General features: G+C 32.3%; 2 protein-coding genes across 3 annotated transcripts in view; one reads left to right on the top strand and one right to left on the bottom strand.

Moving 5' to 3' along the window:
* Positions 1-26,353, bottom strand: part of LOC148284319 (adenylate cyclase type 2-like) — a gene marked incomplete at its 3' end in the record, with an annotated part of 131,141 nt that overhangs the window by 65,093 nt on the left and 39,695 nt on the right. The gene's annotated exons all lie outside the window — the stretch shown is intronic.
* On the top strand, positions 19,747-25,415 carry LOC148284320 (uncharacterized). Of its 2 annotated transcripts, none has more exons than XR_015825184.1 (4): positions 19,747-20,208; positions 20,724-20,786; positions 21,010-21,099; positions 25,185-25,415. XR_015825184.1 is itself a non-coding variant. In XM_088241734.1 (4 exons), the coding sequence occupies exons 1-4, from the start codon at positions 20,079-20,081 to the stop codon at positions 22,143-22,145; spliced, it is 363 nt and encodes a 120-aa protein (XP_088097860.1). In that variant the 5' UTR covers positions 19,747-20,078; the 3' UTR covers positions 22,146-25,170. The 2 variants fall into 2 exon arrangements, 1 of the variants encoding a protein (XP_088097860.1); XM_088241734.1 differs by lacking the exon at positions 25,185-25,415 and adding an exon at positions 22,066-25,170.

Here is a 26,353-nt window from a genome sequence, read left to right as displayed (position 1 = left end):
ATAAAGAATTTATTAATTTGCGAATTTGTATAAACCACGTCGGCCTCGTGGTGTAGTGGTCAGCGCGTTTGCCTACCAAGTCAAGTAGTCAAGAAGTCTTGGGCTCGATTCCGGCATGGTTAAAATGATATATTTATTTTATAAAGATGGTTTTACACTTGAATTCTTCATAGTCCCTGGACTGGCACCTGAAGCGTAAGACTAATCTCATTACCTTCGTGCATCAAAAAATGATCTTCGCCGCGATCGGTATACCGATTAAGTACGGAAAGATAATGGTGGTTGTGATGTGATAAACCATTTTAACTTTCAAACTATACGTTAACCGGTTTTAAGGTTACTTCCTCATCATCAGGACTTGAATTAACTTAGAATACAACAATGTTTTGAGTTTGTCCAAATGTTTGCAGACAGGCTAGATTTTCTCAACAGGGAGTTATTTCGATCTTAATTAACAAACTGGTATAAAAAGAAGTATAAGAAATGGAACATTGTATTTAGGCGTTGCCTAGGGGGTGAATTGGTTCAGCGGGATGAATCTCACTCACACGATAAAGGTTTCAGCTCTTTTACTTCAAAAAAATCAACAGATGGAAGAATTGTGGACATTTGGATGTTTATTTGGAGCAAGTTTGCGAATATTTTAACTGCGCCTCATATGTCGAGCTGAAGAGGGCTGCAGAAAATAGAGACCAATAGAGGACGAGATGCAGGACTTTGCAGCAAACCAATCCCTAGGATTGAGACTGCAAAGAAAGAAACATAGGCAGAGTGTTGAATATTACACAGTGTATAAAATGGCCACGTAACCAGCCAATGACAAGAGATAAGCCTTGTAAATAGCTAGACTTCCATTTTCCCTTCTCAAAAATGATTTCTCTCTTTGTTGCAACAAATTTATATATAAGTTTGAAGAACTCGCGTTGCTATTTATATTGTAAAATATTGTAAGAAAAGAACTATTAAATTAAATAGTTTGGAAATTTGGAAATTTGTATATTGAATTGTTTGAATTGTCGTAAATTAAAACTATTCTCAAAAACAGTTCAGTCTATGACCTCTATTCTCCAAGTCGTCATCATATGATTCTCGGTTTGATATAAATTTGACACACACATTAAATAGCATTAACATCAAGATTATTAATAAACAGATTTCCCTCCTTTCTATAAAGTTACACTTCACTGACATTAACCATGACCCACACGACACGGTAAAATAAGATGGATAGACTTTTATTATATGAATTTGGAAATAATTACAAATTTATTCAAAAAAGCATATCCAACAGAGATTTGTCGGTCTTATGATGTACTGGTTCTTTGCATTTGCCTGGTATTTAATAAATAATTATAATATTTTCATTACACTGTTTTATCAACATCAGAAAACATATACACATGTTTCAGGGTCAGACCGAAAAATTTTAATGGAAAATTCCTCGTGGTAAATTTAAAAAAAATCACAATTTTATTTTTCCAACAACGATTTTTATGTTTATAATTAGCACATGGAGTAAATTTATAATTTCTCCGACTAGCCTCCCTTCCACAAACCATTACCCCGCCCTACAAAAAAATGGACATAAAACAGGTATTTCACCAACGAAGCGATACGCAACGGACACGGACAAGGGAAGCGGCTGGGTAGGGGAGAGGTGGAAATTTTGTGAACGGGATGCTAGTTCGAGAAATTAAGGATTTACTCCATTTTTCAACTATGAAAATAAAAAATTGAATAAGTTTTTCAAAAAATGAATAAAATAATTTTTGATAAAAAGATTTTTGAAAAAAATTATTGCTCTTTTATTTTAAGTTTACCATAAGGAATGTTCCTCTTAAGTTTCAAGGTATGACCCTGAAACACCGTGTATATACACATAAAATTTCATTTTAAGAAACCGAAGTCCTACCAAGAAACTTTTTTGTGGTTCTTTGGTGTTGGTGGTTGGTAAATATAAAATTAATTATAATACAATCAATATCAGGCCACGATGTGTGCAGGTACTCGAACCAAAAAATGTTAATATCAGGCTACCCTAAGTTTTTTATTGTAGCGTGTAAATTTTTTCCATGGTGTGAAATGGGCTATTACATGTACCGCGACGATATTTCTGAAATCCATTAAAAAAATAGGCAAAAAAGTATTTTTTACAGTTTACAAATTTTTGAAGAGTACTGGATTCAACCCCCTTAGGAGTTGTTAACATTAATATATTACAGGATAGATAAATAACATTGTACAGAATGGAATAAAGACTATAAGCTCTGTAAATGCCTAAATTTCTATATTCCTTACATAAAACGTTCTTGTAATATATTGATATACCTACTAAATTTCTCCTCATTATTTCACCTAATAGGAAACTCTCGAAAACACGTAAATAAATATACTTTGATTTAGAATGTATGATTTTGACATTAATGAAAATATCTAAAAAAAAATGTGCAATTATTTCAAAACGATTTTTGTATCCAGGGGGATGGAGAATACAGTTCTGAGTGCAAAATAGAACCAGAACTTTGGACGAGTGTTTTTGACTAGATGACTGCCTTCAGGTAAAAGTCCTAAATAAGGTAATCTTGTGGAGATAAGGCCGCCTCGTTGTATAGTGGTTGTCGCATTTTCCAACCATTCTTGATTCCTGGCAGGGTGGACTTATATTGAATTTAAAGGTTGTTTAAACTGTATTTTTTTATTGTTCCTGGTCTGGCATCTGAAACGTAGTACTGATCACCTTCCCTTGTGTAACAAATGATCGAAATACCCCGCATTTGGTTTACAAACGCAGTGCACCTCTGGGTTCAGAAAGGGGAATGATGATTGTAGTGTAAATTCAAAGTCAAAGTCAAATATATGAGTACTTTAATACTAATAGTAATTATTGACAAACTAATATAGTTTTGTGTTAGTTCAGAATGTAGTGCTGTCAAGTTTAATTTGCTTTATTCTCATTTATAACTACTCCTTAATAATACTAAGTAATATTTTATTCGAGTAATAAAAATAAGCAGTAAAAGGCACTTGATGTATTGCTATTGACTTATCAAAGCAATTGTACATGACATCGTTCGGTTAGTATGTATTGATTATCAAAAATACATCTTATTTTCATACCGTATCAATTGCAATAGAACAATACAAATATTTTATTTTGTTAATGTTCTTCTAAAAACAAAAATATAATATATTGAGTTATTCTACTAACATTTCTTGGTGGAACTGCATTTTAATTATAATAATAAAAATACTTTATAGTTTTTTTCCACTTTAATTTATAATTATTTTAGACATTTTTTACCAGTGACCGGGTTTCGTCGTGACCGACATCGTCAGACTGGTGGGAGACTAAACAAATTTCTGTTATATACAGGTGCAAGCAGGGGTTGTAAATCATGATTTTATATAATTATGTAAATAAAAGAATTTAAATTAAAATCATTTAAGTATAAGGTAATAACAATTATAAGAATACACGTTTTGTTTGAATGTATATAATAAAAACTGGTGAAAATATATAATTTTATGATGTTTTACAATGAAAATGTATTTGAATTACATGTATTTAAATTTAATAATTTAAATTTAATAAGATAAGAATTAACTGCCGGGAATTTTTACTTTCAGAGAATACTTAATTACCCCCCGGGCCCGGAGACATAGCTGTCGATGGAACTACCACCCAGCGGCCCCTGTTATAGTTTTAATTTAATTTAAATACATGTAATTCAAATACATTTTCATTATAAAACTTCATAAAATTATATATTTTACAGCAGTTTTTATTATATATATTCAAACAAAACTTATATTCTTATAATTGTTATTACCATATACTTAAATTATTTATATTTAAATTCTTTTATTTACATAATTATATAAAATCATGATTTACAACCCCTGCTTGCACCTGTATATATCATAGAAATTTGTTTAGTCTCCTACCAGTCTGACGATGTCGGTCACGACGAAACCCGGTCACTGGTAAAAAGTTTATAAAATAATTATTTGTCGATCTGCAAAAGGCATTTGATAGAGTTGACAGAGAGAAATTGTGGAAGGTTTTATCGGAGTACGGAGTAAATTGTAACCTGACAAGGGCTATTGCGTCACTGTATAAGGACAGCACAGCATGTGTGAAGGTGAATGGGTCATTCACATCGTGGTTTAATATTCCGAAAGGAGTCAAACAGGGATGTGTAATGTCACCATGGTTGTTCAACATATACATCGATAACTGTATGAAAGAACTGAAAGATTTAACAATGGGAGCAAAAATGAGTAGTATAACTGTTAACTGTCTTCTGTATGCGGATGATGCCTTGCTTCTTGCTAGCAGCAAAGAAGACCTTCAATTCTTGGTAACAAAAGTCTACGATGTATGCAAGAAAAGCGATTTGCTTATGAATATTGATAAATCGAAAGTGATGGTTTTTGAAAGGGATGAAAATATAACTAAATGTGAGATCAGCGTGAACGGAGATATTCTGAATCAGGTAGAAGAATTTGTGTACCTGGAAAGTATGTTTACTAGGGACGGAAAGGCCGAGAAAGATATTGAAAGGAGGGTGAGTGCCGGGAACAGGGTGAACGGTGCACTAAAATCTACTTTGGCAAACAAATGTTTATCGCAGGAGGCTAAACTAGCAGTTCACAACGGAGTTCTAGTTCCAACTCTAATGTATGGGAGCGAAGTATGGAATTGAAAAAATTATAAAAGTAGGTTGAATGCTGTCGAAATGCGATCCCTCAGGCGAATGTGTGGTAAAACGATGTATGATAGGTGCACAAATGTCGAGATCCGTGAAGTGTGTGAGGCTGAGACATGCATTATTGACAGAATCAAGAAAGGGGTGCTGCGTTTGTTTGGACATGTAGAGCGAATGGACAGCGAAAGAACGGCTAAAAGGATCTACGATGCAAATGTTGATGGATGCAGAAAACGAGGAAGACCGAGAAAGACATGGCACGACCAAGTCCATCAAATACTTGAAGATGGACATGTCAAAAGTAGGAATAATCGGCGTGCGTGCATGAGAAGATGTATGAATGTAGAGGAAGCGAGGTCTGTATGCCAAGATAGAGTGTTATGGCGTTCTATCCTCTCTGCCTACCCCTACGGGGAAACGGCATGATGGTTTGTTGTTGTTGTTGTTGTTTATAAATAAAAGTGGAATAAAACTATAAAGTATTTTTATTATTATAATAAAAATATAATAGCATACGTTAGAGACATATGAACATTTCAAGAAACAATTGAACCCGAACAATACTCTAAAAAGTACAGGACAAAGTGAAAATCATACTAACCATATATCATATAAAATGCACGGTTTTAACATTTGTACTGTTTAGAATTGCCACAAATACTAAAAGAATCTACAAATTAATTACCGTCTTTATAGAAACATGTAAAATAGGTGAAAAAAACATGTATTGAAAAATATAATTTAAATATAAAGGATGTCAAGTGGCAGATTTTAAACTTTAAAAAAATAAAGCAAAATAAATAGACAAATTCTTTCAACAATTTTCAATTTTATTTTAAGAACATGAATGATGATTTTATTTGTTTAAAAAAAAATATAAATGCCGACCTTTAAGGTGCAAGCACTATTCCAATCTTTCGCGCATATTTTCAAAAGCACGTTGACAGAGATTGCTTGAAATTCTCTCGACCTCTGTCCATATATTATTTTATTTCAGTTCCGTGGTGGAGGCAGGTTGGTTGTAATAAATAATGCTCTCAAGATAGCTCTACAAAAAAAATCACTTGGACTTAGATCAGGCAATCGAGCTGGCCAGAAGATATCATCAAACCGAGAGATCACTTTTCTTGGAAAGAAACCTCTCACAGTATTCATAGAGGCAAACGCAGTATGTGCAGTAGCGCCATCTTGTTGAAAGTGGTTATTTCTTTTTTTTAAAGTTGTTGGCCACCTAACAATATCTTACAAAATTTACCATCACCGCTTGGTCAGTATAATTTTCTAAAAAATATAGCCCAACTCTACCTGAAATAGCGCACCAAATAGTTACCTTCAGACTATGCAATGGCTGTTCGTTTATTTCCCGCGGATTGTGTAAACTCCAGTTATGAAAATTTTGCTTGTTCACAAAACCTTCAATATAAAAATCAATTAATTAATTAATTTTATTAGTCTGTGCTTTCTATTAACTTGTTACCTATTATCATGTATTAAAATGTAATTGCCTAGCTTGGAACGGGGTATGTACCCTTGTAAGCTGGGCAAAGTAAACATTTAATTGTATTTTTTTTTTTTTTTTTTATTTATTTCTTAAGAAAGCTTATATTAAAACTAATATAAACTATTATGTACATTTACATCATCTATATATATTTACATTTCCTTACAGTAACTTATACATTTATTTTTAAATTCTTTCAGACACTTTTCATTCTTCATACATTCAGGCATCTCATCATAAATTTTTAAACCCTTATACATTAAACAATTTTGCGACTCAGCTCTTTTCAATAATGGTAGTCTTATTTTATCCTTTTGTCTAGTAGCATATTCTTGACAATTTTTGTTTAAGACAACTTTATCCTTAAAATATTTTGGTAATTTATCGTGAAAAAATTTATGTATAAATATCAACATATTAAATTTAAGTCTCCTTCTTACAGATAACCATTTTAGTTCATCTCTCATTTTTTTTACATTGCTATATTTATTTTTCTTAAGAACTATTCTTATAGCTTTATTTTGTAAAATTATGGTGAAATGTATAAATAAATCAAATTAATTAATTGATTAAAACGTGATTTATCACTGTATAAGATTTCGTTCAGTCGCGTTTCTGTAGAAAAACCATTTAACATTCTTTTGGCACAAGTTAATTTTGTTTGATAGTCATTATGGTTAAATTTTTCGATTAAACCGCTAATTTTGGTTAAACACGATTTACACAGGCGAGTACATGTTTGATGATCAGAACCATATTGATTTCCAATTCAATTATTTTATTGTCAGTGATCTTCTTTTGTTTTTGTATATTATTTATGAATTCAAAATTGATTATGAAAACAAGAATAAACACGAACAACATTTAAATTTTAAAGCGTGCTCTCGGAAATTCGAAATTAAATTCAAGGGGAGAAATCAATTAACTGACAATTGAAATAAATGATGGAACTTGAACGAACAAGTGCGTGTGTAAACATAAAACTCAATCAAGGATTATTTTCCTCTGTGGGTGCCCCGATTGATTGCGTCGAAAATATATTGCGCTTTGATTTTCATGTACAATGGAAACACAACCGTATTCTCATCAACTTCAGTCAGTGAAAGATTGCTTTGCTTCAATAGTGAACATTTTCTTCTTATTGATATATTATCGTCGTGTTTAATCGAATTAAACCGAAAATTGGATTAGGTCAATTAGATTTATTACGCTTGTGACATAAGTAATAAATCTAATTGGCTGTAAATAAAAACTGAGTTATGAACATCGGTAAAAACAACACGGAAAGCAGCAACAAAACATATACGGCCTTACTCATTAACTTGGCATAAAGTTACACATAAGCATAGTGGTATAATTCGGATGGGAAAACCATTCTTTTTATGGGAGTAGAATAAGGATGGTAGATCCATCCAAATTATATCACTATATTTAGGCATAACTTTACCCCGAGTTTATGAGTAAGGCCTATATTGTTGTTCCTCTCCAAAAAAAAGACAAGCTCTTGTACATGAAGAGAGACACTTATACTGACTTAATAATACAAAAATATAATTACATAAAAATAATAAAAATGCAATGTATATATATTCTTCATTTTTACATCAAATGTTTTTTTGTTGCAAGCTATTCCTTTAACCAAATACATAAATTCAGTATACTTTAAAAATCAACGTAAAATCGTGCATAAATCAGCTTTAACTCAATGTATTGTATAAAAAAGAACAATAACTATTCTATATACAATGAAAAATAGCAAATAATACAGAAATATGAATTAAAATAAGAATCCTGTTTTTACTCCATTAAAAAAAAAAATATTTACTGTGAATTTATTTAATGACACAATAGTTTTAAGTTTTTTAGGGATATATTAATCATGTAATTTTGTATTCCTTTGTATTATGATAATATAAACCTCGTCTGGTGTTCCCCGGGGAAGTCTACTTGGTTCCCCATTATTTCTAATATATATATATATATAAATGAGATGTATGCTTGCTTCCAATGTTGAAAATATATATATATATATATATGCCGATGATATGAAAATATGCCCTTAAGTTGAATCTCATGAAGATTGCCGTCAACTGACTATTGTATTGAATATAAACCGCTTTTGAATATTAATAAATGTGTCTGTGTTACATTCACAAGGAAAATATAAAAAAATAATTTCGAAGCACGAAATAAAAGATATTGGGATTTTTTTAGACTCTAAATTACGCTTTGAATCGCATATCAATAAAATTGCCTCCAAAGAATTGGGCATGTTAGGTTTTATAATTTGAATGAGTAAACACTTTAATTATCCAAAGACCCTAATTTCATTAAATTATACGTTTGTTAGAAGCCACTTGGAATACGCATTCCAGATATCGAATCCCCAGTATGCCATATACAGCCTGTAACAGGAAGGGCAGATCATTTATTTATTTATTTATTTAACTTTTTGTACATAATGTTATTTGTACATTGGCGGGCTTATTGCCAAATGGCAATTTCTTCCAACCAACCAATAAAATAAAGGTTTTATTTTTATAATTCAAGTTACAGAACATATTCAATAGAAAAAAAAAGATTAAAAATTTAAAAATATATATAAATAGAAATAAACGTATTTGTTTATAAATTACCTCAAATCAAAACTATTACTCAATGGGAAAAAGGAAAAAAGAGGAAAGAGGAAAAAGGAAAGGAGGAGAGATTAAGGAAGAGAAAAGAGATGTTTCTTCAGACGTGATTTAAACAGAGAAAATGTAATTTTTTTTTTTTTTGCACCACAACAGGCCAGGAGGCCTAATTACAGTGGTGAATTACATCACAGAGCACCCAGGCTTGAAAAAAATCACATTTTTGTGTTCTCACCGGGAATCGAACCCGGAACCTTCCGTGCGTGAATCAACCGTCTTGACCACTACACCACGGAGGCCGCCGTAGTAGTAACATCTTTGATGGTGGGTGGGAGATGATTCCACAGTCGAGCCGTATGGACACTATATGAGTTAGAGAAGAAAGAGATCATCGGTAGCAGAGCGATGGGGGACCTCGATGCCTATCGATTTAACCCCCATGTATGTTCAGTGATATTCAGTCGTTTAAAAGTTATTCAGATTTTTAAGAATTTTTATTAAAAATCCGATTTTGGGCTGGATGTCCCAAGTGTAGCCAAAAAGTCTACGATAGCATTTTTTTTTACAAGTAGTTTAATAGTAGGCTTTTTATCCTACAATACAGTTTTGAGTCGTTATTTGATTGAATTCTAAAAAAAAAAAAAATCTTTTCCAAAAAGTATGCAAACTTAATTTTTCAACTTACTTTTAAGGGCTAAAAAAATTTGACATAAAAAAATTTTCTACGTCCTATTTTAAAAACTACTATTATTTATGGAAAAGTTACCCTGAACATTTCATTTTGCTAGTGCAAAAGCATCATGTTAAACAGTAAACTTGAATTGTGCCAAAATAAATATTTTTTCTGTGCGTCAAAGACGTACTTTAAAAGTGAGCTATCTTATTTTGGTTAGACTACGCAACGATACTAAGTAAAGAAACAAGATTTTCTTGATAAAAGGACTGGATAGTGTCAAATTGAAATACAAAGACATATGTTTTTTTTTAAAATGTAAATGCTCGAAATAGGCTCCATCGTTCGCTTCACCAATTTTCCTGGTTTTAAACATTTATATATGTTTAATCATTCTATAGGATGGACTGGAACCTGCATTAAATAAAGGAAAGATTTTATATACTTCTCGGACTAATTGGTTTACTTAAATATTAATTAACTTTTCACGTCGTGAAATTTTTTAATAGTCGTATTTTTTTTCTTGTCGCTTACAATTATTAAAATAAAACGATAATTTATTGAAAACTTAAGTTTTTAACTAAAAGTAAATATTTTTTAATCATGAACTGCCAAAATTATCCCTAAGAGTTTTAAGGATTTTTTAATTAGGATAAATAACGCCCAGCGGGAAAACTCTTAATGATAAAACAATAATCTCCTTAATTGAATAAAATTTGTGTGAAACAATTAAAAATTTCAAGTATATATCTTGGACTTTTATATTCTTACTTTTTGAAAAAAAAAATCTTTCACCTTTCTTTCTTCGTCTTCTTCTTTTTTAGTCTTGCTCTATCCACTGCTGGATACAGACCTTTTCCAATCGTTTTGACTCTTTTCTGTTCTCCACTTTTTTCATTCATGTTTTACCGACTATCGAGTCAACGTCATCAGCTTATCTTTTATGTGGCCTTCAACACCTCTTTTGCTTGCCCATGGTCTCCACTTTATTATTCTGAGTATCCAACTGTCATCACTTTGTCTCGCCAAGTATCCTGGCCACTGTTATTTTAATTTTCCGATCCATGATACATTGACTACGATCTACGACCACGGTTTTGGCGCGCGCCTTATTTTTTCATATCTTATGTATCTTTGACATACACCGAGCATCTGTCTTTTTATTGATTGTTGCGTACATTTAAGTTTCTACCTGTCACAGATATGGCTTCCAGTTCGTAAGTCGTCACTGGTAATAAACACAATGCATTGATTTTTCTTTTTAAGTATTCTGGGACATGTTATTCTAAGATTTTTTTATTTTTTATTTTTACCAGTCATTGTATTGTTGAAAATAAATAAAAGTAGTATTTTTGTTTTACATTACATAACAACAAAGGCGAATCATGAAGTTAGCTTGTCACATTCAAATACAATTTTTGTAGTGCAAAAAACATTTTTTGAATTTTATTTACCTCCCCGTGGTTAAACCATTAGGAAGAACATTGTCTTCACTCAATCTTAGAATTAAAAAAAAAAACTGAAAAAACTTGTTAACAAAATAATTATAAAATTACAAATGGTTTGCACATACGTAATTATTAAAAACCTTCTTTCCTCTCTAATAGAGTGAAAACGCTTGTTTGGAGAGAGAGAGAGTTTGTTTTACATGTACATTCTAAAAGATACACAATTTTCTACTGTTTGCAGTTCAGGATAGGGTGAGTTTTGTGTGTTCTTTTATATTTAAATTTAAATGAAGATATCGACATATTTCATATTACTGAAAGAAAGTTGAAGACACGCTGCAATTGGTGTACCAATACAGTGCCCTGTGCACCATTAGGTGCGAAAAGGGGAAAAAACTAAAATAAAGTTCAGCTAGCAAAGCTTCTTTTAACTCTTATTACTGGATACTTTAACTATTATTTTTTCACATTATTTGGTATTTTTATTTATTTATTCGTACAAATACACATGTATTACAAAAAAATAATAACATATTCCTAACTCTATGAGACCACGAGCCCTGTGTTGAGTTGGGATACAACAAAATGGAAAGTGGAAGGACGTATATTATTGAACAATAGCAAATATTAATATGAAAAATTATTACATTAACACATATTTTAATAAACATCTGGAAAACACGCTTAGTAGAATATAAATATATGCAATATCTGGCAGCAGTATCCTGAAATAGTCTCTTCCCTTAGGCAAAATCCAAAGTTCAGGGTACTACTTGCAAACCCGGAAAAATCCATCTTTCTTTATTTTGAGCAAATCACAAAAAAACTGATACAATACTTAACTTCAACTTTTTTTTAACTTTTTCATTATAATTAGAAAATATTTTATACGCAAGCAGTAATGACATAAGCATGATTATGTCAAGAAACAGTGGTGAAATAATAAATGTAATTTTATACAACACCAAATTTGCAATACTCAAGTAGAGGTTGCCATGTCGGCAACAAAGCCGATAATTTAAAAGTCAAGTCTTACAAATTAAGCCGTATTTTCAACTGACAATGTTAAAATTATTGCAAAAAATAATATTCTGAATTAGGTTCAATTAGTATCTCACTTTTTTTAAATTTTGGATTTTGCCGGGTTTGCATGTAGTTTCTACTTGTACACTTCTGAAAATAGCTTTTGTTCTGGAAATCTTAATATGTTCATCCGGGACATTGAACACTCTTGAGGCCACAGAAGAGAAATTTCTCCGATTCAAATTGAGCTGTTATTTTATGTACATAAATTGTTGAATAAATAAATTGAGATTGAAATATTAATAAGGGAGCTGCAAAATGGGAATATAGTTTTAACCGAAATTGATTCCAGAAATTCAAACTTTATTATTAATTCGACCTTAATGACTTTATTTGTGTTTACATATAAGATAGTATATGGTACGCACTGTCAAGGTTGGCTTATCTTGGCACCGATCCTAATATTAAGTTGCACTTATACGATATGCGCTGAATTAGTTCAAAGGCAATTAGATACGCATGTTTATTCTGAAACGTTTATTCAATCTTCTCTGAGTTTACGATGTGAATAAATAGGTACATCGCGCGCTTGTGAAAACTAGAAAAAGCTCGATACTAAAAGCTTAAAGCTTTTTTCTTATATATATTCGTAGTTTTTTATCCTATCTATCGTACCTATTTATTTAATTGTTAAAAAAAAATCTTTTTTATTTTCTTACCATTTTGACTTTTTTTGATTCTTTCAAATATGTTGTCTCTAATTTATTTCTGTGACTCATGTAGTAAACTTCGAGCCTAGTCAATCCTGTGATATTCTAGCGTTGTAGCCTAGCCGGTGGCGATTGATTTTGTAAACGGAGGATCGCGGGTTAGGAAAAACAATAATTTCAAATAAACCCTTTTAAACTTCAACTATTTTTTTCATTTATCGATCCTCCACGAACAAATCGTTGCCATTAGGTATTTCTATTGTTTATATAATTACATATTTTATCTGTTCATATGGGGAAACACTAGCTCTACACCATTCAGCCATTTTGTAGTTGTATTTTTTTTGCACCGCAACAAGCCAGGAGGGCGAATTGTAGTCATGAATTCACTTTCCATCTACTAAACAAATATTTCGGGTTTACCTAATCAGGAATTAAACCGGGAACCTTAGGCATGGTAGGCAAAACTTTACTTAACTTCTCTTATTAGTCTTTTAATCTGAAAACTAAACCGGCGGTACTCAACAGAGCTTTAGTCCCAACACTTGTGTATGGAAGTGAAACGTGGAACTGGCAGAGGATGGATGATTACAGAGTGAACGCGGTTAAAATGCGATCTCTTAGACGAATATACGAGAAATCAATGAATGACAGGGTTACCAATGATGATATCAGGCGAGAGTGCAGATCTGAGACTTGCATAATTGACCAAATTAAGAAAGGGTCTCTAAATGGTTTGGATGGATGGCAAAAAAATGGTAAAACAAATATAAATGGCGAGAATGAACAGTAACGTGAGACGAGGACATCATAGAAAGACGTAGCATGATCAGATTAACCAAACCAGTCTTGTCATGTTAAAAGCAGACAGAACCGAAGGGCAACTATGACAAGATGTATAAATGTGGGAGTAGCTAGGTATGTATGCCAGGATAGACGTGTGTGGCAGTTCATTCTCTCTTCCTACCCCTACGGGGTAATAGCATGATGGTAGTCGTAGTAATGCCTGAAAGTAGCTATGAGTCGTCAACACTTGTCAATGTTCTGGATCTACTTCACACACGGAACAGTATTTTAAATTTTATCCGGAAACAGGAACTGTCACAGTTGTTGAGTTACATTTAGGTCTAATAAAAAATTACTAATTTTTATTTATCTAACTGAATCCCTGTAAATGCGGCAAGCGCGGCCATTACATTTTTTAATATCAGACTTTACCACTAAATTTCAAGAAAAAAAAATACAACTGTTTATTATGCGCTTAAAGTCACACGCCATTTGTAAGATCTTAAAAACAAAGAATGAACATTCAAAATGTCATCAAGATCATCTGCCACCGACTTATGATTACTCCCCTAATTTTCACATTTTATTGACAAATTCCCGCCTAGTTTCAGAGAAAACAAGTTATAAATTAAACCAAAGTATTATTTATAATACTTTACAATCCATCTAATAACCTGCTTTGTAATTTCATTTTACTATAAATCTTTCCCAAGTGTATATTTTAAACGGTAAATTATGGGTTTTTAGATTTTCTTCATTTTCCTGCACGCCATTCGCTGTTGCAAATATTTTATAAATGCAATTATAATCATTACTATTTATATAGCACCGTTTTAACCTCAAGGATGCTGTTTGCCTTTGAGAAAGGAGTATGGAATTATTGGCATCAACGTGGTCTATGAACTCTCATTGTCTAACATATTAAAACATATCGTCTCCGATCAGACCAAAGTGACTAACCCAAAAATATCATGTTTTTAAATCGCCATTTAAAAGTTTGGAGAACTGGGCAAAATCAGATTTTCGTTCGAATCATAAAATCAAAGATTTGTAATTTAATTAAAATTAATAAAATATAAAAATATAACTGAAATGTGTGTAAAATTGCATTTCTCTTTTTTTTTCTTTTTAATATAAAGCGGTAAACTTTAAAAAGCATTATTCAAAAAACAGATAAAACTCAACGTTAGTAAAGTTGATTCTACTATCTTTGCCTTCAAATTATTCTCTGCGTATAAAATTAGATTGTACTTTTTTCGCATTTAGTTTCATCCGTGAATATGGGGCTTTAATAATGGATGTTTCGATTGCGTACTGGAAAAAAAATGCTGAAGGGTTCCATTATTCAATTATATCTTCTGTATTTTTTAAAAGAACTATTTCTAGTGCGCTTATTTTTCTTTTCCGACCAAACACTTCAAAACATATTATTTATTTCATTGTCAGCGTAAATAATGTATGGGTACTTAGAAAAAGAACCTTTTTTAACTGTATGAGAAAAAATCGATCGACAAAGGAAATAATAAAATAAGGAAGAAACTCACATTTTGAAGTGTTAAAATATTTATAAATAATATTGAATAACAATAGGCATATTGAATAATCGAATATAAAATAATGTTTTACAATTAATCACATTACTAATGTCTGGGATAAAAATGGCTTCTATCTCCTGGCAATTTTCATTGGGTTTTACTCATAAGCATTGAATAAAGTTACGCCTAGGCATAGTGGTAGAATACGCAAGGAAATACTATCCTTATTTTACCAGTTTAATTATAACTATAGTCAGTTTACCACTATAATAAGGATGGCATCCTATCTTTATTCACAATGCCTAAGCGTTACTTTATACCACGTTGATAAGTAAGGACCTTAATAAGATGAATTAGATTTTGGTCATGTGACTAGTGTTGCGGATTCACGAATCTAAGGTCTAAGATTCTAACCCCACTGGATACCCATTTTCTAATAGTGAGTTAATTAAAACTCGTTAAAAATGCCCCCAAATTTCAAATAATTAGGTAAATCATACGAACGTAAATATTTATTTTCACAAAAAAAATATAAAGTTTTTTAAAATATTCTTTATTCAAAAATAAATCCGGACCCAGTAGTCCAGTGACACTCCAATGGAAGTGTATCTGGATTATTTTAGTTCCATGGAAGGTAAGGTCTCATCAATCGGTTCAGGTACCAGTCTAAGGACAGTAAGATATCGTTTTATCGAGCAGTTCGCGGCTTTTATATTTTATATTTCATATCAATATTTATCATATCCCCTTTAAAGTAATCACCATCGGATGCAATACACGAATGACAATGTTTTTTTCCAATCTTCATAGCATTTCACGTACAACGATTTCGGAATAGCTTTAAAATTCTTCTGCGAATTTTCTTTTACAACCTCAATTGGGTCAAAATGATTTTCGCAAAGTGGTTATTTGAGTTTAAGGAACAGGAAAAAGTCACGCGGAGCCAAACTTTTACGTTGTTTTTAGCCAAATAATCGCTTACAGGGATAGATGTGTTAGACGGCGCATTATCGTGATGCAAAATCTAATAGTTATATTTCCATAAATATGGCCTTTATCTATGTACTTCCTTATTTTTTTAGATCGATAGTAAAAATGATGATCAATTTCTGTAAAATGCGAAATTCTATTTCCCGCATCGCCACGCAAGAGGTCATGGGCTCAATTCCCGGCATGGTTGACATAAAATATTTATTTAAAAAAAGTTTTTTACACTGGATTGGTCCCTTGGACTGACACCTAAAGTGTTTGACTGATAATCTTACATTTATGTTAGAAAAATCATATATACCAATCCAATGCCCTACTCGAAAATAGGTGCGAAAACTCAGAGTAATAAAGCACTTTATTAGTCTGAGTGTGAAAAGGAAATGATCATCATTTCGATTACATTGCTTCCTACTTAACGGCACGGACAATTCATTTTAACAATTAAAATACGTACTTGCAGTTAAAATTATATTAGAACCCATTTTTGTGCTGATTCACTTCAGTTATCGTATTTAGATAGTTATTGTGAAACCAGCTTTTAATTTTGTCGTAAATAGAGAACATAATATGTGCTTTCAAAACAATTTGAATATTGAATAGAATCTTTCAAAGGTTTGCACAGTATGCTAGCGAAACAAATGTCATACTTTTGCATTCACAACACAACACACAGAGTTGATAGGATACGAAACTCTGTTTATTAGAAAATTTTAGCTTTATTGAAAGTGACGGCTTGTCAATCCGGATTTGCAAAACAAAGTAACGTCTTTCATAGTAAATTAGAGTTTTCTCACTAACTAACACATTGCAAAGTGTAATTTATTATAGACATTTGAAGCAATAACTTTGTCGTCAAAAATTTTACTAAATATAAGAAAATATTTGTATGTAACCACTAATTGACTGCATGCAAGTATAATGAAGAAGTTCAGTGTTAATTTATTTATTTTTTTGCTTTTTTAAATTTATATAATTCTTCTATACGTGTGATGTCACTGAACTCCTCCTTAATGGTTTAACCGATTTACGTGCGGTTTTCGGTCAACCAAACTGATTTTATTCCCAGTGAGTCGTGTGCGGACCATATCCATAACATAAGTTGCATTCTTCAACAGAGCAATGAAATGAACTCACCCCTTGCGTGTTGTTTCATTGACTACGAGAAAGCATTTGATAGTCCGCATCGACCATCTCTTTGGAAAATTCTCGATGCGTATGGTATTCCTCCCAAGATTATTGCTGTTATAAAAGCACTCCACATAGATAGCAATTGTCGTGTGAGAATCGGTAGCTTTTTGAGGCAAGGCTGCGTCCTTGCACCGTTCTTATTCATCATACTGGTGGATTTTATCTTATGCAAATCAATACCACCTGATCGAGGTATAGAAGTGAACTCTCCCCTAAGGTTGTGCGACTTGGAATATGCAGATGATGCAGTCCTTTTTGCAAAGTCTGTTGGTGATTTTCAGGAAATTGTTGACACTAACTCAACTCGTCTGGATCTTAATATTAATAGTAAAAAGACTCAGATTATGTGCAACAAATCATTTCCTGACCCTGATCAGCCTCTCTTTAATAATGGACAGAGGATTGAGAAAGTTGACAGCTTTAAATACTTAGGAGTTCACATAACTGAGAATAGAAGCATGCATAAAGAGCTCGCAACCCACCTAGGAATTGCTGGAGCAACTTTTAACATGATGCGTGTTGTCTGGAACTCTAGTCTATACCCGGTAAAAACGAAATGCCGATTATTCAACTCTTGTATAATGCCAGTTCTCCTATATGCGTGCGAATCTTGGCACCTTACCAAAGCTCAAAACACCAAACTTCTGAGTTTTAAGAGTAAGTGCTTGGGCAAAATATTAGGTGTAAGGTGGTTCGATTTTATAACTAACATTGAAGTCCGAGAACGGACGCAATAGCCTCCTATAACCAGCGTCTTGAGCCTGGCTTGGACGCGTACTGCGCATGCCTCAGGAGAACCTAAACCCTAGTTGCCTCTTCTTTAAACCTGCGGGATCACGCCGTCCTGGAAGGCCATCAATGACGGTCTTTAGACTTTATTCGGTGGAATTAAGGGGCGCTGGATTGACTTGAGAAGAAGCGAGTCCACATGCTCCACTTAGAAGCGGATGTGGAAAAGAAGAAGAGAAGATTACATGCGTTTTGTTTAAACGCGTTTGTTTCTATAATTATATAAAATCACCATTAACAACTCCTACTTTCACTTGTATATATAACACAATTACACATTAATCTCTCACAAGTCTCACCACGACCACGACAAAACCTGGTCATTGGTGAAATTTATAAATAAAACTGAAAAAACGAAATATATAAATACTAAACAAAAAATACAATCAGCGTTACAAAGCATGTAAACGCGAAGTAAAAAAATATTTTTATATTTTAATAAAGCATTTTTTATAAATGTTCCAAAATAACCACTTGTATTTTGAAATAAAATATGTCGCATAGACATTTTTATATGGGCCAACGAAAATAACATCCACGAATATTAGTCGACGTAAGTCACTAACAAAAATATTTATATCGCAATTGGTCGCACAACCACAAATAATACTGTCGTCTATCGAGAGATAAATGATTTTATGGATGTAAGGTTACTTGATAAGAGATTGAGCCCATCCGGCTTAAAGAGATTTAAAAATAAACTTACATATTATAATATCCTCTTTGAGCCTGAGGCAAGTCAGTTAAGTTAAGGAATATTTTTTTGTATTCTTATTCAATTGGGTCAATTTTTTATTTATTTTAACTTTTTAAATCAAATTAAAAATCGCGGTTTATGAAATTGAAATTAATAACAAAGTTGCTGTTTTTAAGTATGAGCAAAACCGATAGAAAGACACGAGGTATTTATTGTAATACAGTTTTTTATTTACAGAACAGATATAAGTACAATTTAAAAAAAAATTGACGTTAATTTTTTTTTTATATTTCTTGTACACAACATAAAAATAACTTATTAATTATTGTTTTCTTATTATGAATCGCTTACCAAATAAACAATATTTATTTTAGTCCTCTCCTGTCTTACTTCGAAAATAATAAATAATCAGATTACCACCCGTGTAAGGGGAAAAAAAAAACACTTGATTTATTTTTACTTGTAGTATTTAGTGAACATGATAGAAATAAAATAAAAAGGAATCAATTCATTAGTTACGTAAACCTTGACAAAGAAGCTTGTTTGCTTTGAAACCGGTCGGTGAAAAATAAAAATTAGTGGTTAAAAACAAAGTTGTTTTATTTATTTTACTACAAAAATAACTATTTACGAAGAGGAGCAGCAGGATTGAAAACATAATTATCATCATTCCATACCTGCTCCCCAGTTGGAGCATATGGTGTCCACAAAAAGGAACTGCTAGCTCCTGTGTGGCCTCCCAAATCAAATTTTTATCTTGGAGTTCTGGCTCAAGCTGCCGACGAACAGTCAGTAGCGGATGTTCAGGGGGTCAAGAGTGGCCTTTAATAGCAGTCAAGCATGGTTAAACCTCTTAAGAGTCATTCGTAGTAAGTATATAGCCAAGCCAACCATATCACCTACGCTTTATGAAATTGTCACTGCGTCCATTATATTATTAAAGATCTCTATTTGCGCATGCGCGGACTTCTGTACTCACGGCCTGCCCTAAAGGAACTAAAGCACTTGCGTAGTTCCATAATCAAATAAAGCGCGGTGTATTTTATACCAGTTCGCGCATAACCAGGCAGTTTTCAGCCAATACAAGACTTTCTAGTCATTCTTCCGATGTCGCACAAGCCACTTGCTAGTAAATCAATACAGTTTGTGGCGCAACTGTCGGCGGCGTGTGCCCAGCCACGCCGTGCCGGCCGGCGTCCTTCTAGACGAACCGCCAATTTATCCGTTTCCATTCGAAATCGCTGTCACACTGCTCTCTGTGTTTTTGCACTTTTTCTTCGAAATACCGAGTTGTTGCGTACCGAATCGTAATTCTACGAAAAAACTACATCGTTTTCCGAAACGATATCCACATTTATTTAAAGAACGGATCAATCGTGTTCAAAGTCCCAAATTTATGAATTTATCCGATGACAAGATTAATCGACGTTGTTTTGTGTGCATTAAACACTTCAACGCATTCAACTTTAGCCAATACAATGACATCCAGCTTTTATTGTGCTCTGTGCCTACCATTGGATTGCCAGGTAAATTACATGATATTTCATACATAATTATTTCAAGAATTTGTCTCATGTTGCACGTTTATTCGTCCCGTTTGCCTGCCCTGCAAATTTATAACTCATAGGGAAAGCATACTTTTATTAATCTGGACCCATTTTACAATTAAAGTTATTAGTATTTCTGCAAGAAAAATATATGTACGACTTAGGTTAGCTTTCCACTGTAATTGCACCTTATTTATCTGTCTTGTGTCTATACAATTGCAAGTCTGCTCTTGGAATGTGGTGTTTGTGATTTGTCTTACAGTTTTGCTATATCGTTCCATATTTTTTGTCTCAATCGGAGTTTATATTGTTTTTACAGTTGATTAATCGGGTTATAATGTATGTACAAAGTTGGCGTAGTGCCTTTTCCTGCAACTTCCGACATTTTTATTTGGTCATTATTTACAAACAATTACTAGGGTGGCATGGTGTGTATACAATTGTAAGGATGTGCTTTTGCAATGTGGTGTTGGTAATTTGTATTTTTTTTACAGGGTTTAACAAGTCACCATCCAAAGAAAATAGTTTTCATTATTTACTTGGTGAACAGAGTTCGGGTATGTATTTCTATAATTTTCACATTTCCTTACACCCCTTCTTTCAGACTTATGTTCTATCTCAGTTATTATATTATCGTTAATGCTTTCTACACGTCCTAACCATCTCAGCTTATTCTTTTCTATTCGTTCAAGCCTTACTCGATCTTTCAAGGTTTTTCCTGAAATTCTTGCATTATGTTATCTGGTATGATGTTCATTTTATTTTCATTGTGAATTACAGTCGGCGTAGCTGTTACTGAAGAACTCCCCTGTGCACTCCCGGAAGGCGTTGCCAATTGCAGTGGTACGACTTTCATCCAACCTATTTCTGGTTTGTAGTAATATTTTTTTATTTTTGTAATAAAAATTTACAGACATACATATTTATATATAAGAGAAAGAGAAACATCTTTGTTTCTTTGTTAAAAAGAAAAAAATAATAAAAAATACATATAAATTCAGGAGAGTTCAGCGTGTGTAAGAGTTAATGGGAGATTTACATCTTGGTTTGCGATCTCAAAAGGCATGAAACAGGGATGTGTAATGTCACTATGGTTGTTTAATCTATACATGGACAACTGTATGAAAGAGATAGAATGTATGGGTATTGGAGCAAAAACTGATAATTTTTCAGTCAGCTGCTTGTATGTTGATGATGCAGTTCTGTTAGCAAGCAGCAACGAGGATTTGCAACAAATAGTCTCTAGAATGTATGATGTATGCCTGGAGAGCCAATTGGCGATGAACCAAACTAAGTCAAAAGTGATGATATTTGAACGTAGTTATACAGAAAGCAGCCAGCCATAGAAAAGTGAAACTGAGATAATAGCCATTTTGTGAAAAGGGTGAATTATAAAATCTACACAACAGTTGGAATGTTTTTGACTAACAAATGATAACAATGAATACATAAGTTTTTTTAAATATTACAAACAAGAATCTTATTATGTATTTGACAAGTTTAAATGATTTTTATAGTACCATAAGATTTTTCTAGTTTTGTGGGTGTTTTCTGCAAATTTACAAATGCCGTTTTTGTGATCGACAAAGACTACAGCGTCTGAGCGTGGGCCATTCCTTTTTTAATTATTAAAAAGTTTATAGCACATTTATATCGTATGACATGACCATGAAAGTGACCCTCTCAGTTGAAACAAATTTCTGACCCATAATTTTCTCCAGCAAATCAGCATATTAAAGCTGTTTGTATTTTCGAAGAACTTAAAATGTACACATACAGTTACTTGTCCGACTCATTGACACATTGTCACATATTACTAATTAATAATGTTTTTAGATATCAACGCTGATGACATATCAGGCCCACTGCGTATTTCTGGTCTGAGTGCACTCCAGCAGAGTAATGTAGTCCAGTAGTCAATGTTAATATTTAGATTTTTCAATCACTTATATGATATTTGAGGAAAATAATTGTATTCTGTGCTTTCCCCGCTATTATACCCGACCCAGTGATTACGAAAATATTGATGTACTTCGTTGAATAACTAATTGAATATTTTAACTTTAATATAATAACTCCTATCTAGTGAGGTCCCAATATCACCGGAAAACCCCTTAATTAAGAATATAAACAAATAAGTAAAGAGCCATAAAACATAAAAATAATTTACCATGGAACCTAATGTTTGTCAATTAGGATGTTTGAATATTAAAAAAATAATTTGTTAATTTATTATAATGGGTACCCACAGTAATGGGAAATTAAAATGTTTTAGCTGTTCATTAGGTATTAATTATTACTCTACAAAAAAAACGTAATTATTATTATACAAACTCTATTCTACAAACTATTCTACAAACAAAACGTAATTGTGGTAAATGAGGTATATCAGCTCGATATTGATCCAAGAATACTTCAGAAAAAGTTTCTTCGATTTCTTCCTTAAGAGTCATATAAACTATCATCACATCACTTAGAAGTTGATCGTTATTGTCTAATTCACTTTCGGAATAGGTTGAGCTGCTAAGTCTCCAAGTTTCTCGGTGAGGTACTATTATTTCTATATCACTTTCACTATCCGTTATCATTTTGAATGATATATTTTGTAAATTTATTCACAATAAAAAGGACGCTTTGCAGAGTTAAATTGTTTGTTAGAGTAACAAAGTAAGATTAAATATATATATAAATGTAAAAAATATGTAATTTACCACAGCTGTTTGTAATTTCGGCAACTGTTGTCTATCTCGCTCAATCCATTATGCGTGAACTAGCTATTAGTGAAACGGAATATTTTTCTTGGAAGAAATATCAATTTGTGAGACAGTTGCACAAAAACTTTTTTTATTTTTTATTATATTATTACATTTACCAAGAAATAACATAACTTCTTAGTACATTTACCAGTTATCTTTAAGTTTCAATCTAAATAACTCCCTACAAACATTTGGACATACTCTTAAAATATTGTTGATTAAAAAACTTGCATAAAAAAATTAAAGTGTTTTTAGGCATTACCTAGGAGGTGAAATAATTTATCTAGATGAAACTCACCGACATCAATAAAGGTTTGATGCCGCCCGTCAATTAAAAAATGCGTTTGTAGTGTCTAGAGGCGATTATTGTAATGGTATCTATGCAGGTCTACCAATGAACAAAATGACTCGCCTACAATCTGTATTGAATACCGCAGCGAGACTTATTTTCGGAATCTCTAAGTTCAGTCATATCACTCCACTACTTCAGGAACTACACTGGCTACGTTTTCCACAGAGGGTGGAATACAAACTCTGTTGGCTTATGTATATGTCACTGCACAACTCTGCTGTAAATAAAATAAATATCCTGAAACAGGAAACCCGTGAATTGTACCTTCGGGGTGGTACTGAATATAGAGTTCACGGGTTTGAAATTGAAGGCCATGAAATCGTACAAATGTTTGATGTGCCACATCTTTTGAAGGGATTTAGAAATAATATGCTAGTAAAAGATGTACATTTTGTTCAAAATTCTGTATCAAAAATAGCAAAGTGGTCCCATATTGTACAATCATACACATACGATCAAGCAAGAGGGGAAGACTTTTTCCAAATGCACAAATTAACAGATTGTCATATTTTCCCTGATAAACTTAGAAAAATGAAGGTCAAGGTTGGTGTTCAGCAGGACAGTAGGAACTACCATGAAATCTTTGGCAGATACTGTGGATGATATTGACGATGGGGCATCGCAGACTGCTGATCTTGTCTTATTTATAAATAAACTTATCGACAGTTTAAATGGCAGTTCTCTCAATGCTGATAGTATTATTTGTAAATACCGTTGTGGAGTCAGATTAACATCTCCCTACTGGAAATTTTGGCAGGAAGCTATTTCCATCTTAAAATCAGTAAAATTTGTAGATTCCTAAAACCAAAAAATATCAATACCACCTACAGTGCGTAACTGGATTACAACTCTGGAAGCAATATCATATTTGAGTAATAAATTACTTACATGTTATAAATTTACTTTTGTGCTTCCACGTAACCTTAACCAAGACCCCATTGAAAACTTTTTTGGCATGGTAAGAAGTCAGGGTGCACGTAACATTAACCCCTCTAGTTCAAATTTTATAGATGCTTTTAAGTCGCTTCTCATATCAAACTTATCTCATACTCGCTCCATTGGAGCAAATTGTGAAAATGATGACGGTGAAATTTTAGATTCATTAAAACTTTTTTTAACATCGGACATCGAAGTCACTCCTTACCAACAAGTTCTTCAAGACAGAAAAGTAGTCAATATGTTGCGGTTTGTAAATATATAGCTGGTTATGTGGCAAAACGGGCTCTATCTAAATTTGGATCTTGTTGTGAATGTAGACTGGATCTTAAATCTAAAATACAGTTACCGGGGCATAGTTTAATAACTTCTAGGGCATGTGGTCCAAATACTTTAATCCATCCAACAATCAAAATCTATAAAGTTTTTAATACCATTGTCAATCACTGCAAAAATAATTTACCGATTATTTGCCATAAGTTTCATGTTATGTCGAGTTTGAAGGAAATAGTACTATCTAAATTAAATCCAGCATGTTTATCTTGTCCAGCACATAGAGGCCATCTTTTTGATTTTATTGTCAACTTAGTATTACGATTATATATTTTTTCTTGGTGTAAACAAATGAACTTTCTATTAACTGGGCGAAAAAAATTAGAGTCTTGCATTGTTGATCCTCTCAAATTACAAGCTAGAAAGTCTTATAATAAAAGACTTAAGAATAAGAAGCGCAGACAATAAAGTAGATACATGCATACCCTTTTCTTCTTACCTGCCATATAAGCACTTCATTTCATTACTTAATAAGCTTATAAGTGCTTCCTTCTTGTTTTATTCCTAAGCAGCAGCCTAGAAATGTCAATGTGAAATAAAATAAATTATCCACCATTAATAATATTTTTTTGTTTCAGAATGGTGATTGTTGATGCCATGGCTCTTAATCTGCACGAAGAAAATATTTTTCATCCAGGAATAGCAGGGATCCAATGCTGATCACAATGCTGCACAATTTTTAAATAATACTCAATTGTTATTTTTGATAATCCAATATACTAACTACACATGTATATAATATTATTTTACAAGTGTCAGTTTTCTTTCTCGATTCTTTCTGACGTATATAATAGAATCGAGCGATTTATTTTAACAGTAAAATAAAACTATTAAAAATGTTTTTAAAATTTTTTATTTATGTATTCCTATTCCATAATAAATTTATTGTGCAATATCAATATAAAATTGTTTTTTTAAATACAAGACAGAAAGATTAAATTGCGTGCTAATACTTGTATTTAATTAAGCAATTTTGTATTGATATTGTACAATAAATATCAATATATAATGCAACGCAGTGATTTGAATTTTCGCGCCATCGTCAAGCTTCTTGTATGCCACACTAGACAGCGCTGCGATCGACGCCAAAAGTACTTAGATATAGTACCATAGTTTCCTGTCTAAATATATCTGTAGTCTGTGCGCATAACTGCGCGGTCATAAGGTTGTGTGGGGGATTGTCGCAATTTTTCGGATATTATTGATGAATGCATATCAAACCCTTCTAAGATGGCTTCGATACAAACAAAAAACCAACAATAAAATATTTCTTGTAGTTATTTAAACGATTGGTTAACTTATTACTGATTTTATTAATTAAAAAGAACATTGATACTAAATGTTTAGAGTTTGTTTACTTTTAGGGAAGCATTGATTCCATCCAATAGATGAACGGACTGCGCATGGTATATCTTAATATTTTATGCCATATAAAACAATATTTACTATCACACACACACGCGCGCACATTTTTTTAGAAAATAAAAAAAGTAGTCATAAATCAACAAATAGAAAATGAGTTTTAATCATGATTTTTTTCGATCCAGTCTTCAGATGAAATGAAAAATTCAGTTATGTGTGTGTAATAGAACACACATAACAACATCTCACACAGGACTTTTAGTCCCATGGAGTTGGGACTTATTGTCTCAAAAAATGTACAATAACTTTATGTGTGTAAATAAACAAATGAATAAATAAATAAATATAACTAGACGAGTGTTTTTGACTCGATAGATACACGCTG

The sequence above is a fragment of the Micrasema longulum genome, unplaced genomic scaffold (genome assembly GCF_059751315.1).
Source record: "Micrasema longulum isolate JH-2025_06_02 unplaced genomic scaffold, ASM5975131v1 h1tg000132l, whole genome shotgun sequence".
Classification (NCBI taxonomy): domain Eukaryota; kingdom Metazoa; phylum Arthropoda; class Insecta; order Trichoptera; family Brachycentridae; genus Micrasema; species Micrasema longulum.
Note: the sequence above shows the minus strand (reverse complement) of the source record. Positions and strands in the feature narration are given on the sequence as shown.